Source organism: Callorhinus ursinus, unplaced genomic scaffold (genome assembly GCF_003265705.2).
Source record: "Callorhinus ursinus isolate GAN/ISIS: 27379988/994484 unplaced genomic scaffold, GSC_fseal_2.0 scaffold20, whole genome shotgun sequence".
NCBI lineage: Eukaryota > Metazoa > Chordata > Mammalia > Carnivora > Otariidae > Callorhinus > Callorhinus ursinus.
Window position 1 is genome coordinate 23,958,198 of NW_027397082.1, and position 14,324 is coordinate 23,972,521.

A 14,324-nucleotide genomic window follows, 5' to 3' on the forward strand; every position below is an offset into this window, starting at 1 on the left:
TTAGTCTCTAGCCAGCCATCTGCACTCTCCCCTCTCCCAGAGATGAGAAGCTCTCCCTCAGTCAGTGACCGGGTCCTGCCTGAGCGCTGGCTGTGTGCCAGTGCCCTCTTGCTCCCCTTCAGTCTCACCACCAGGGCGTCGCTGCTAGGACTTAGACTCCCCCGGCTCAAACCTTTTGGACCCCCAGCCTCTTGACCTCTGTGGTTGCCACCTGCCATAGTCCGCCCTTGTGTGCTGACCCCCACCTCACCCCAGTTCCTTCCCCACTTCCTGCTCACATGACTGTCCCTTTCTCTGCAGCTTGGCACCCACCCCCACTGCCCGCGGAAGCTTGCTCCCTCTGTCAGTGATCCCGTGACTCTTCTTTTGCCTAATCTAATGCTCCTTTCTCTGCTTTGGTTTCTTTTTCTTCCTTCCTTCCTTTCATGGGTTGGATCACCCACTTCTTGGAATTCTGTCTTCTCTGGCTTCAGTGATGCCTCACTGTTCCTCTTGGGTTCATTTCCTCCCCCTCCGATAATTCCTACGTCCTTTGGGGGATCCCTTCTGCTCCTTAGCGTGCCAGCTGTGACAGCCCTCAGCGCGTGACCTCAGCCCTTGACTCTACCTGCACGTACTCCTCCATGTGCGCTTCCATCTCCCTGACCTCTTCCATGACTTTTATGCTGATGGCCTCACTGGGGCCCTGCTCCCCTATTTCTTTGAGGGCCTTTCCGCTTGGATGTCTCACCATCAAAAGTTACCATGTCTGAATGGAAGCAGCCATCTCTCCCTGCCTTCCCCACCCCAGTCCCTTTATTAACTTCTGTTTGGATCAGGCCAGGCTCAAAGCCTTGGTGCCATCTTGGAGGGAGGTATGACCGGGTATGGTTCAGAGAGAACCACTGGAGTCAGGTGTCCCTAGTCCAAATCCCAGCTTGGCCACATGGCAGCTGTGTGACCTCAGGCAGGGCACTTTAACTTCTCTGCGCCTTGGTGCCCTTCACAGTTTTTTTTTTAAATGGACAAGATAATAGTTTCTTCCTCATAGGGTTATTAGATGAACTGAGATAATGTATATGAAGAATTGAGCACAGTGCCTGGCACCTGTGTAGCTCAGAGTAGTTCAGAGCCTCCTTGCATTTGCTGATGCTGTTCCCTCTGCTGGGGGCACCCCTCACTTCCTGTTTGGGTGACTCCCTCTGAGACGTCAGCCCTGAACCTAAGTTCCTCAGCTAAGTGAGATGCGGACTCTATCTGCCCTGGTCATCCTACATTCTCATCGCTGGCTCTCTCGCCCTTTCTGCCCACTGGCCATCAGCTCTTTGAAGGCCCGTGCTCTGAGAGGCTCACCCCCATGGCCACAGGACATGTCATGCATAGCCATAATGCCTTCGCATAGTAAGTGACGTGGCTTGGAATAACAGAGTATACGAAGTAATTTTATAATCTGTAGACCACACCTGGTCTGTTTATTCTCTCTCTGTAACCTCTAGTCCTGAATCAAATCAACTCTCATGTGCACTTAGTGATTGAAAGGGCTAGATGATAAATATTTCAGTCTTCACTAGCCATAGTTTCTGTTATAGCTACTCCGCTCGGCCACTGTAACTTGGAAGCATCCATAAATAATACACAAAGGAATGGGTGTGGCTATGCCCCAACAAAACTTTACAAAAACAGATGGCCAGGCCGTAGTTTGCCAACGCATACTCTAAATGAAACTCATTCCTATTGGGAATTAGCAAACACACTTCCCCCAGCTGGATTATTTGGGAGATTTTTGCTTTGGAGCCACCAGAAGAGCTGGTTTAGCTAATGACTATTTCTCGCTTCCAGATCCGGTCTCAGAAAGAAGAGTAGGAGAGCAGGACTCGGCACCAACCCAGGAGAAACCCACCTCGCCTGGAAGGGCTACTGAGAAAAAAGCGAAGGATGACAGTAGGCGGGTGGCTAGGAGTGCTCAGGACCTGAGCGATGTTTCCATGGATGAAGTGGGCATCCCACTCCGGGTACGGATACAGACCCATAAGTCCTACCTAGGCTTCCTCTTACGCCGGGGACATGCATACCCCCGAGTGCATGTGACCCTACTTGTGGCTGACGAAGGCTTCATGAGGAAATGCCGCAAAGACTGAGGCACCGCCCACTCTCCAAACCTGCTGAGGACCACAGAGACACTCAGAGTGCAGCAGCTTCCCCCCAAAGCATGTTAGGTGTTAATAAGTCTCATGAGGAAAGGGGTTTGGAGTTTAGGGGACTATGGGGGAAAAGCAGGGTGGAACATAGGCAGAGCGGGTTCTCTGCAGGAGAACCTCTGAGAAGCTTCGGGCCGATGCATGTTTAAGGGGAGAGAGAATGTTGTGGGCAGTGTTTTCCAGTCTCCCTTTTTTGTCCTGTGGAGCACACGCAGAAATTGTAGGTCTAGGCTTACAAAGCCCTGGGGAGTGTGGGGCTCAGGGTCCCTGTTGATGGGTTCAGGAAGAAGTTCCTCTGGGTGGGAGATACTCCCGTCAACCAGGGTGAACAAGAAGCTCTAAAGGAACCACAGAATGAATTCAGGCTTCCCCAGTTCTCCCCCTCCACACAGACGTGCCAGCCTCCTGCAGGCTCCGCGGAATTCAAGGGAAGCCTGCTTTTGAAACCAGATTAGGGTGAATCCCCTTGTTTTCCATGAACCCCTCCAAACACTAGCTGCAGTATGTTTCTCTACGGTCTCCATGTAACAAATGGACATTTTTTTTGTGTCCCTTTGGAGGAGGAGTAGAAACAGCAATGGGCTGAGCCTTGGAAGAACTGTTGTCTGGTCCTAAGTAATACTAAGTATATAAGAACAGTAGTAAGTATAAAGGGAGCTGTGATGGACAGTCATTGCCACCACCGTTTGGGGACTGCACAATCTCGTCATTTGCTCTGTCAGCCATCATTCACTCTACAAGGTGAACACAGATAGAATTCCCATTTTATAGATGAGGAAACAGTGACTCAGAGTGATTACAGTCCTTGCCCAGGATTGCACAACCTGTGGGTGATGGAACAGACTCCCTGACTCCGAAACCCACACCCCTAACCATCATGTGAGGCGGCCTTCCCACTCACCTTCTCACCAGCTCTGTGACCTTGGGCATCATTTTGACTTTTTTCCTCATCTGTAAAGTGGGAGTGAATATGCCTGATCTAACCACCCATCTGTACCCTTCCTTGTTTTATTTTGCTCTTAAAAACAGCCCAGCTTTGTGGTTAGGATGAGAATTCTCTGGCCCTCTCCAAGGTGACTACACTTCTACAGAATAACCTGAAATGGGTGGGGGCATGCAAATATTCTTTGCCTCTTATGTTTCTAGGAGGCTTTACTTCTGCTTAGTTGTCTCTCTAAAAAATGAAATTTTTAAAAATTGTATGAATGGACACATTTCAAGTGGATCTTTGTTTACTTTTTTCAAAATCCTTTTTGGCCAAATATTACTCTGCAGATTCAGGTCTGAATCTCTTGGTCTAGCTATTTTATTTTTAAGATTTTATTTATTTTATTTTAGAGAGAGTGTGTGTATTTGAGCAGTGGGAGGGGCAGAGGGAGAGGGAGGAGAGAAGCTGATTGTGGAGCCCGACATGGGGCTCGATCTCACGACCCTGAGATCATGACCTGAGCCGAAATCAAGAGCCAGACACTTAACCGACTGAGCCCCCCAGGCACCCCTTGGTTTGGCTGTTCTTTCTTAAAAGTTTTGCATTTTTAATGAAGATTTAAATGTATCACCGGGGCGCCTGGGGGGCTCAGTCGGTTAAGCGGCTGCCTTTGGCTGAGCCCACGATCCCAGCGTCCTGGGATTGAGCCTGAAATCGGGCTCCCTGCTCAGTGGGGAGCCACTTCTCCTTCTCCCTCTGCCTGCCACTCTCTTTCTCTGTCAAATAAATAAATAAAATCTTTAAAAAGCAAATGTGGGATCACCAAGATGTATAGAGTTACGTGAGTTTTGACCTCAGATGTTGTCACTTTCCATTATGATTTCATGATCATAGAAGTTCTGAAATGTGCTGACATTTCCATTTTATTTTACTGTTTTTCTTTAGAACACCGAGAGATCAAAAGACTGGTACAAGACCATGTTTAAACAGATCCACAAACTAAATAGAGGTACTGATTTTCATTTGTAGAAGTTATGCTGTGTTCATATGTTGACTATTGTGGTGAGGACTTAAACTTGCTTTGCTAGGATGTCAGAAGACTGGGCCCTATGCTCACGTCATTGGGCACCAGCCTGCCTGAGCCCAGCCATACGCCTGCAGAGCAGAGCAGGGAGGGAACGCTTGTGCTCTGCCTCATATGTGGGATTTGAGGTCAGCTCTCAAATCCTCCCTCTCAGAGGTTATGGGATGCAGCAGGTTGAGCCCAGCACTCCACCTATGCTCCAGCATCTGCCTGCCCGGGATGTGAGCAGCTCTGACTCCCACCTGCTTCCAGCTTTAGGTGCAGCCCCCCGTGTCAGCCCATGACTGCCTTGTAGGCAGAGCAAGTTGAGAAAGCCCTGAACTGGGAGTGGAGAAAACTGGTCTCACCTGGATTTAGTCCCCTAAGCACTCATGTGACTTTGGGCCAGTCACATACCTCTCTGCATTCAACCCACTTCCATTCCTCCAAGGGATGTTGCAGGGTCCAAAAGAGAGCAAATTCTGCCTTAGGAAGTAGAGTGCATGGTGCACCTGTAAGGTGGTGTTAAAATGAAAAATAATCTGCTGCAACTGGGAGCCAGCACTTGGCAGGTTAGCCCTGAGAGTCAGTCAAGAGCTGACACACCAAAAGCCCGCTCAAGCTTGAAGAGAAGTGCTTCTGAATCAGAGACCACTGGGCTATCAGCAGGTGATCCAGCATGGTGGGAGAACCCCAGGCCAGCGCTCAGGTAGCTCATGACCCCACCAGCTCCCATCTGCCTGTGCTGCCAGTCAGCTGACGGGGATGCAGCTGCACCATGGGAAGGGTACCACTCCTCCCATGGGTAGAGCATCCTGTTGTTCCCTGGGGCCAAATCCAGTCTGGCCGCCTAGCACAGATGACACATGAGGGCAAAGAAAAAGCATTCTGGTCGGTGTTGGCCTAAGCCGCAAATAACCGGTCTTTCTGATTAGCTGCAGATGCCAACTAACATCATTGTTAATGAGCTCTTACAACGTTCACAATGAACCTGGCTGTGCCTCTCTTCAAACTCTTTCAGAATACTGAGATGTTCAGTGTTTAGTGTTTCTAAACCAACAGTAAATCCGCTGTGGTTGGGTGGATGAGCTCAGTCATGGTGATGATGCCAAAGGCTGGGTCTCTGATTGGGTGATGTCAGTTCTGTTGGTCACTTCCTCAAGCTGATGTCCATCTCCCCCAGCACTCTGTGTCTCTCTCACCTTGAGACCTGGCTTTGGCAGCCCAAATGCCAAGCCACAGGTGCATATGTAAACAGTCTGTTATTCTGTCCCACGGGCAACATCACTTCTCTCCTGTTAGAGGGATTAACTCAATCCAAATTACAGGTTCCAAACAAAACCAGCTGCCCTAATGGTAGACAGAGATGTGTAAAAAATTAAGAATCCACTGGTTTATTTGGAAACTTGAAGCTTTGTGCTAAATCCTTCTCACTTACTAGAGCCTGTGTATATGTAATTCTTTGTCCAAAAGGAAAAATGATATTGTCTTTTTAGATGTGTCTCAGCAATTCAGGCAAAAGGACTGGATTTTTAAAAGCAATCTGAATTTCTTTCATATCACTAGTGAAGCTTAGTATGTTCCAGAATTCAAGGAGCCTGAACTGTGTGTGGATCCCTATTCGTTCATTCTCTCCATTTGTATCTTCCTCTACTCTCTCTCCCAAACTTCTTCCTCTGCCTAGACACTCCTGAAGAAAACCCTTATTTCCCTACGTACCAATTCCCTGAACTTCCTGAAATCCAGCAAAATTCTGAAGGTACCATAAACTTAGACAGTATATCTGTTGTCCTAGCCTTAAATTAATTCTTACAGTTCCATTCTAGGAATAAGATTTGGCTTTTAGATTTTGTTTTTATAGTCCTTTTTGGTTGGTGAAAATTTTATTTCACTCATTTGCATGATGTGCTGTATTAAAATAACTAAGGCCTTTCTAATTCATTAATCTTGTGTTAAGTGTGATGCCGTGTGCGTTAATAACACTAAAGTAGGTAATCTTTCAGAAGAATCAGTTGCGGGATTTGTCAGTTCCTTCACTTCATGGTGGGTAGTTTCAAAATCCACTGCTTTTCTCTGCTACAGAGGACAATCCTTACACTCCTACCTACCAGTTTCCAGCATCTACTCCTAGTCCTAAATCTGAAGGTAATTAAAGGAAAATCACATGCCTCTCTTTGTACTGGTGATGTTACTTTCTTCTTCACCTTGGGGTTTTTTCTGGTGGCTAATGGGCTGTCTCCCAAGCATTTGCTTCCCCCATCCTTGTGTTTTATGGTGGAGTCTCGCTCCTCGCTGACTGTATGACGAGTCTATCCGGATGGATTTTAGTACTGGTCCCTTGGAGTTTACACGATTAATGGGGTAACCAGTGTAGCTTAGTTATAATGCTTTGAACATTTGGGGCTCTGGGAACAGCTGCCAGTATTTGGGGTGGTCTCATGGTGCTGGTGGCTGGGCAGTGACGCGGGGAGGCAGTCGTGATGGCCGATGGGCAGCAGGTGGACACACCTGCTGTCAACAACAGACGAATTACCTAGTTTCTATATGTGCTATAACCCATCACTGGGCCCCTCCGGGATCTTCAGGGTATATCTCCTTGGTAGGGAATTCCCAAAGAGGTATCCAGGTATGAGGTCCATTCATGGTGGGAGATGATGTCTCTTGAAAATAAGGGTTTTGGCCAAGCTGGAAAATGTTTCATGAAATTGCTGGCTAGGAATTTGGACCTGCTGGGAAGGATGGTCACACTTGTATCTAAGAGCAAAAAATCTAGGTGTCGAAGAAGGTTCTAAAAGGTAAGTTAAAGGCACCATCCTGAGAACTACCCTAGTCCCAGGGATTATCTGATCTTTGGATGAGTGACCCAGAAAGAGGGACGTGGAAGAGGGTATACAAGAGGAAATTTCGTTAAATGCTCTTCTAGGATGAGATGTTGAGCTCTCTGAACTTATTCGATTAGTACTGAGCATTAGTACCATGCATTGTCCTTGGAACTGAAAATAGTACCGTGAATAAGATATATCCTCTGTTCTCAAAAGTGCATATCCAGCAGAGAGTTAGACAAGGCCCCTTCCTTGCTCTGTGTTCAGAGTGGTGGCAGTTGCAAGAGCGTGTGTCCAGAAGGCCAGAGGAAAGCTTGCTGGTGCAAAGGAGCTCCTCAGTATATATCTGGAGAATGTTGATGAGTGAGGCTTTGGACCATGTTACCATAGTTCTTTTTTAGAGGTGCAGCCCTGCCCCACCTCCTCGGTATTTCTCTGCTCTCATTAGCTCAGCAGACTGTCCTCCACAAGCCTTCTCGTCACTGGTAAAATCGTGCATTCACTCATTCATCAAACTCTTCCTGATTGCCTCTCATGTATGAAAGGACGTCCTGGGATGTATTAGATACAGTTTTAGTTAAAATACCAGATTCCATTTTGGTTCTCCCTTTGATGTTCTCATCGGTGGTTTCCAACCATTTCATATCTGGGTTTGGAAGAAAAGAAATCTCCCAAACAAACCCGGCTTCCAACTCGAAGCTAATGATTTCATTGTTACCAGTGACCACCTCACTTCCAACAAGAATCTGTCTGGTGTGCAGTAACCTAGTCTGTTTATCCTGGGGTGCTGATTCTAGCCAAAAGCATAGCTTAAGAAACAATTGACTGAGCTGAGTGAGGGAAACGTTTATTTTTTTAGGGTGATTTTGACTAAATGCGATTTTGGATTGGTGCTTCATCTGGACTTGAGAATCCAGCACCAGGCTCCCTTTTGGGGAAGATGACAAGTGCATGGCAAGCATGAAGGCATAGTGTCCCATAGGCAGAGGAAGGCCACCTGGAGAAGTCCTGTGGAGAAATACAGAGACTCCGTCAGACTGGAAGAATGCCATAGGCCTGCCGCGGGCAGTGCTGGCAGCTTCCATGGGCAGCCTGGCTGTTGGTCTGAAGATGGGGTTTCGCGGCCTCACACACACAGCTGCCACGTCATCAGCTGCCACGCCTAGCAACCCTGGCGAACAATGACGTCTGCCTTTTGGTACACATCAAGTCAGGCTCAAGAGGGAATTGGGGTGATTGGGCCTTGAGGCATAAACAGTAAGGGATGATATGGTAACCTATCACCTAGAATGTAGGAAGCAGACCTTAATATTTTTTATTTTCAAAGACCAAAAAGGATGAAATTGTCGTAAAGGATAAAAAGGGGGAAAAATTAGTTTGAACATAAAAGATTAATAATAACCAAGGTGATTAGGCTTTTAACACAAGTGTCTAAGAAGTCTTCTTCCCCGGAGATCTTTTAAAAATAGGGTGGATTTCATCTCACCCCTGCTCCTGCTGGAGATGACAGAGCCAGACATAGACCACAGATGTATTCAATCACATGAAGGCTTTTTACAAATGAGGGAAACGTTTGATCTAGATCACTTTAAAGAATCTTTTTTTTTTTTTTTTTTTTTTTTTTTTTTAAGTAATCAGAGATCCTCTGGCTTGTGGTTGTGATGTCTGTGAGCTTTGGTAGATCCCCCTCAGCCCCGTGCTTCTGCGCTCTGCACGCCCTTCTTAACCTGGGAAATATTTATGCCTTTCAAAGAAAGGTGTTAAGGACAAATTAACACCTAGCCATAGATTTTAATGAGCATTAAAAAATAGCCCGCTTTACTGAGAAATATGAGCTGTCATTCCAGAGTCTGTCCTCTGTGAGGAGACTGTTGTTGCTGCAGGTTCTTTTGTTTTGCTTGCACTCAGAATTTGAAACTAGAATTATTTGCAATAAACCTATCAAAACCTAGCCTAAGGGCCGCTTCCTCCGTCCAAATTCTAGTTGCATATACAGTATAAAAAAAAATATTTCTAAGTGTCTGAAAGCTGATTCTCCTGACTAGTAAAAGACTACGGGAAAGTTTGTTTATGCCGGCTTAGCAACCTTTTTTTCCCCCCAACTATAATGAAAAAGCAAACTTGTCCAGACTTTCAGAAGATAAACAGAATTATCATGTCTTAACCCATGAAGTTTAAAATGTACTTGAAAAGAAACCTGTAAACTCCCAAGAGGGAGCAGTCCCTTCTAATTCTTTTGTGATCTCTGAGACCACTGTGGGACAAGCGGATTGCTCTTTGTTTCATGAGGTAGTTGGGAGAGATTGGGGCGAGGGAACTGAGGAAGAGCAGAATGAATTCAGGGGACTGACTTCTTGAAATTTCACTATGTACCTCGGTCAGTAGAAAGCTTATCAAAAATAACTTACCAGAAATCCTTTGGGAATAACTTTCAAGTAAGGCTGAGCAAATGAGTATGACTTTCTTTTTTTTCTAACCTTCACTTGAAGCACACTCTCCTCCCCATCATTCCTTCCTCTGTGACCCAGAGCTGCTTGTCTATGAATTCCATTCTATTCTCACTCTTAAAGGCGGAGAGATGTCCTTCTGTAGTATCTGAGATGTCTGGTCAGAAAGATTGGGGGGTGGGGAGAGAGACCACTGACAGCAACCAGAGCCAGCCCCACCCACCACTGCACCCAGACGTGGGGGGGCTGCTAGGGTGGGTCTTGCAGACCCGCTGCTGCGGCCTCATCCCCTGCCTCCTGCTTTAGGAAATAGCAGCGTGGTGGCTCAGACCTCAGCAGCTCACAGGCATGATTCCATTAATAATAATAATAATATTAATAATAACAACAATAGCATAACCGCCACAGCGCCTGCTGCGACCACCGTTTATTGAGCCCTTACTGAACACAAGGCCTCACATGCTGAGTGCATCACAACTCGTACCTTGTCTCATCCTCGCAGGGACCCCACAGGGTAAGTCCTCATTTTGTCAATAAAGGGTGTAGGCTCAGGAAGGCTAAGTAATTTGTGCAAGATCACACAGTAAGTAACAGAACCAGGTTTTAAACACAGATATACAGGGCCCCCAAGCGTGGGCTCTTTCTCACTCTGTTCTACTGCTCTGCTGATTCCTTTACCTCTCCTGCTGCACGCTGTGTTCTTGGCTGACCCTCTCTGACCCCTAACTCCAGGCGCCAACGTCTCCCGGGATGGCATGTGGGGATATGCAGTTAGGAAACATCCCCAAGTGATTTGACACATGGCCAGGACTGAGAACCACTGGAATGGAGGAGACCACCCTTCCCACCCTCCAAGAAGGAGAAGATACTTGCCAGTGCAATCCAGGGGAATGGGAATATAGAATGGGGTGGAGGGAACTTCAGATTCAAAAGAGCTAGCCTTTCCGCTCTGAACGTGGCCAAATGATGTTGGCTCTCGACATGCTTTGTGTCCACAAAATGACCGTGCTTTTCAAATGACGCCTCCGAATCAGCACAAAACCAGGTATCTGGTGTGTTATTCCATGGCCTATCGCCTGTGAGAATACTTTTGGCCATGTCAGGGTCGAGGGCTGTCCTATCAGCCAAGGGGGAAGTCCCAGAGACCAGCCTTTCCTCTTGCTTTTGGATGCTCCTTCCACCAGTGTCAGGCCGATGGTGACCACTGCCACCTTCTGGTGAAGTGTCTCAAGGCATCCCCAGGGCGTGGTGACAGATCATGCCATAGTGGTCTGTCTCATGGACCTTTGTCCTCATTCCTAGATGAGGATGCGCCAGGACAAAGATTTGGGAGGCTGATTTCTCTCAGGCGCGTCTGTATTTGAGTTAAAGTAATCCTCTGCTGGCCTTACAGGCCTTTATTCTTTCTAAGAATAGCCTCATTTTGCCTGAGTTCAAGCAAGTAGTTCTATCGTGAAGATGCCTGGCCAGGCTCTGTGTGCCTCCTGTCCCCGCTGCAGCTCGCACTGCCCAGGGGAGGCGGGGCCCGGCTGCCCGCAGCGGTCCCTTTGCTCTCCTGAGGACAGCCGGGCAGGAGGGCTCCGCCCGGCAAGTGCACTCTTAGACCAGCCTGCGGGGTAGTTGCGAGAGCGTGCGGTTACACCCTCCACCTCCACGGGCCAGGGACGCTGCTGGAGGAGAGGACAGTGAGTCTCCTTCCAGCCCACTGGCCCTGCCCTTACTTCTTTCCTTTTCTGTCTAGTTCTCTTCTCCTTCAGACCCTTCTCTTTTTTTCCTGTATTTTTTTTCTATAGCTACTCTATACCCTTTGTGGATCTTTTTTTTTTTTTTTCCTCCTTCCTAATCCCTTAAAATTTGCCTTTAACCAGAACATAGGCGGCTTTGGGAATACCTCCCCGGGCTCCCTGGACTCTTCCTGGCCACCTTGCCCTGTTTCTCCTTTTGCTGATTCTTCCTCTCTGATCCCACCCAGACTTTGTCCCCACTTCTGCATACATCTTTTTCTTTGAATATTTTTGTTTGTGGGGTGAGTGTGTGTGTCTATCTTGACTCCTTTACCCTTTCTCTTCCGAAGTGTGTGGAATGAAGCAGAAGGAATTAATTTGAGCAGTAGAAAAAAGATTGTGTCAAAAATGAGCCCCTGGGGCGCCTGGGTGGCTCAGATGGTTAAGCGTCTGCCTTCGGCTCAGGTCACGATCCCAGGGTCCTGGGATCGAGTCCCGCATCGGGCTCCCTGCTTGGCGGGGAGCCTGCTTCTCCCTCTGCTTCTCTCCCTCTCTCTCTCCTCCTCTGTCTCTCATGAATAAATAAATAAAAAAAAAATCTTTAAATAAAAAAAAAAGAAGATATTTAAAAAAAAAAACCCTGATGTTAGAAAAATGATTTTAAGTTTAAATGACTAAGAAATGCATAAAATTAAAATTTAATTGATAAAGGCCCATGATTATGTAAATACTGCTTTTTGTGCATCTCATTTTAGTCAGTTACATATTTTTTATAAAATAATCATTCTCAACCAGCACTTGTTCCCGTGTTTCTAAGATTGTTATAAATTCTCAAGAAAGAAACTCCCCAAATCCAGGAATAGTCTTTTTTAGAAGTTCGCTTAAAGTCACTGTGGTTGAAAGAGCAATTATGTGCTTCCTGGCAGTTTTAGGAGAGTAGCCGTCCCCAAATCGAGCCTCCAAGGATAGATTGCCAAAGCCTAGAGGGCAGTCGCTGATGTGTAAACATCGGAGCCCAGCAGGGGCCTTTGGGTTCCAGAAGTGGATTGTTCACCCTGAGTAAGTCCCGCTGAGCCTTAGAGCTTCCTGGAAGTCGCTGGCACCGGAAGTTCTGGGTGTCACTGCCAAGGCTCCAAGGGGCACCGTCAGCATGTGGCTTCACCATGAGCAGCAATCACAAGATCCCAGCTCAGCTGAGCCCCCTGAGGCACAGTTTTAAAGAACTTTTGGAGAAAACCATAAAGGCAGGATTTCAGACACAGACAATGTCTGTGTTCACAAACAGCTTGAAAAATGTTTCATTTACTGTGTCTTAGTTGTGCTTAAAAACATACACTCCATTGGCTAACTCTAGTGTGCAGAAATGCAGAAGGGTGATACGTGTACCCAGTTTTCCCATTCATTGGTATTTTTAACTTCATACCCATCTACCCCAGTGTGGACTTAGCCTCCCAGGAGAAGGGAGCAAGAGAAATAGCAAGTAGATGGAGTAGCAAGAGTGACTCAGTTTTACCCACTGTCCCTAGAAACCAGCAAAAAACTAGAAGTGGGTAACTCAGAAAACTTGCTTAGGGGGGCTCCTGGGTGGCTCAGTCGTTAAGTGTCTGCCATTTGGCTCAGGTCATGATCCCAGGGTCCTGGGATCGAGTCCCGCATCGGGTTCCCGGCTAGGCAGGGAGTCTGCTTCTCCCTCTGCCTCTCCCCCTGCTTGTGCTAACGCTTGCTCTCTCTCTCTAATAAATAAGTAAAATCTTAAAAAAAAAAAAAAAAAAAAAAAAAAAAAGGCGCCTGGGTGGCTCAGTCAGCTAAACGTCTGCCTTCGGCTCAGCTCATGATCTTGGGGTCCTGGGATCGAGTCCCGCATCGGGCTCCCTGCTCCGCGGGGAGCCTGCTTCTCCCTCTGCCCGCCACTCCCCCTGCTTGTGCTCGCTGTCTGTCAAATAAATAAATAAAATCTTTCAAAGAAAAAGAAAGAACTTGCTTCAGCCTCACCAGGGAGGGGATGATGCAGAAAAAGAGAGCAAAGGCTTCAAGGGCTGGAGGTCAGTCTGGCCAGCACCGGAGTGCACGACTTGAGTTTCAAAACAACACCCTCCCCTGCCTCTTCCACAATAAAAATCACCCGAGGAGAGGCACAGTTCCCCAGGACTGGGTAGATGAGGCAGGGCTGAGGAGTAGGGCAAAGCCCCCAGCCCTGTCACAGGGCTTAGGGGCAGTGCAGGGAGGGGAGGAGTCCGGACGACCTGGGGTCCATTCCTGCTCTGTCCTTTTCTCACTGTGAGGTGAAAGGCAAATTCTCTTAACTTCCCTGGGCCTCCTTTTCTTATCTGTGAGATGAGAGACGTACGTGCCTCCAGGAGTTTTCGCGAGGATCGACTGAGATGATGTGAGTAAACTACCAGCCACTGTTCGGCACTTAATGGAAGCCGCGATTGCTTTTATTCATAAGCAGAGGTAAAATTTTCTTGCATTAGATTTGTAAGACAAACATCAACAATCAAAGTAAATTTTGCATCCCCTGGGACCTGCCCTGATGGCTAGTGTTCAGTTGAATCCGTGGGACTTCAGTCTGCCGTCTTCAAAGGCAAACTGAAATCCACATATCGGACTCGGATGCCGTGGACACAGAAATGAAGAGCTTGCTCCCCCAGAGGGGCTCCTGCCCTGCGTTGGCCGTGGCTGGGTGACTTTGCTTTTTTGACCTCCGTCAAATAAGAAGTAGCTTTATTTTATTATTTTTTTTTTAAATTTTATTCATTTGACAGAGACACAGCGAGAGAGGGAACACAAGCAGGGGGAGTGGGGGAGGGAGAAGCAGGCTTCCCGCGGAGCAGGGAGCCCGATGCGGGGCTCAATCCCAGGACCCTGGGATCATGACCCGAGCCGAAGGCAGACGCTTAACAACTGAGCCACCCAGGTGCCCCAGGAATTAGCTTTATGAGCATTCAGTCATTCCAACATCTGTTGCCTTCACCCCTATTTTTTTCTCCTCCTACTTTTCAAAATACATAAATTATTTAACTCCCCAAACTGTGCTATTTTTTTTTCCATCTTATAAGAACTATTTCTCATTTCCTTCTAACAAATCTTCCAGATCTCTGCATAAGGAAGCTCTGGGGAGAAAAAATTGTTTAAAAAGAGCTTAGGCTGGGCGCCTGGGTGG

The 14,324-nt window shown here is 47.3% G+C and overlaps 1 protein-coding gene across 1 annotated transcript in view; it reads left to right on the top strand.

The window, feature by feature from the left end:
- Window positions 1-14,324, top strand: part of SORBS1 (sorbin and SH3 domain containing 1) — a 114,767-nt gene that overhangs the window by 33,844 nt on the left and 66,599 nt on the right. Inside the window, exons 10-13 of the mRNA XM_073904564.1 lie at window positions 1,819-1,991; window positions 4,051-4,114; window positions 5,853-5,927; window positions 6,251-6,313. Of these exons, the coding sequence (XP_073760665.1) occupies window positions 1,819-1,991; window positions 4,051-4,114; window positions 5,853-5,927; window positions 6,251-6,313 (375 nt within the window). The remainder of the gene's footprint in view (window positions 1-1,818; window positions 1,992-4,050; window positions 4,115-5,852; window positions 5,928-6,250; window positions 6,314-14,324) is intronic.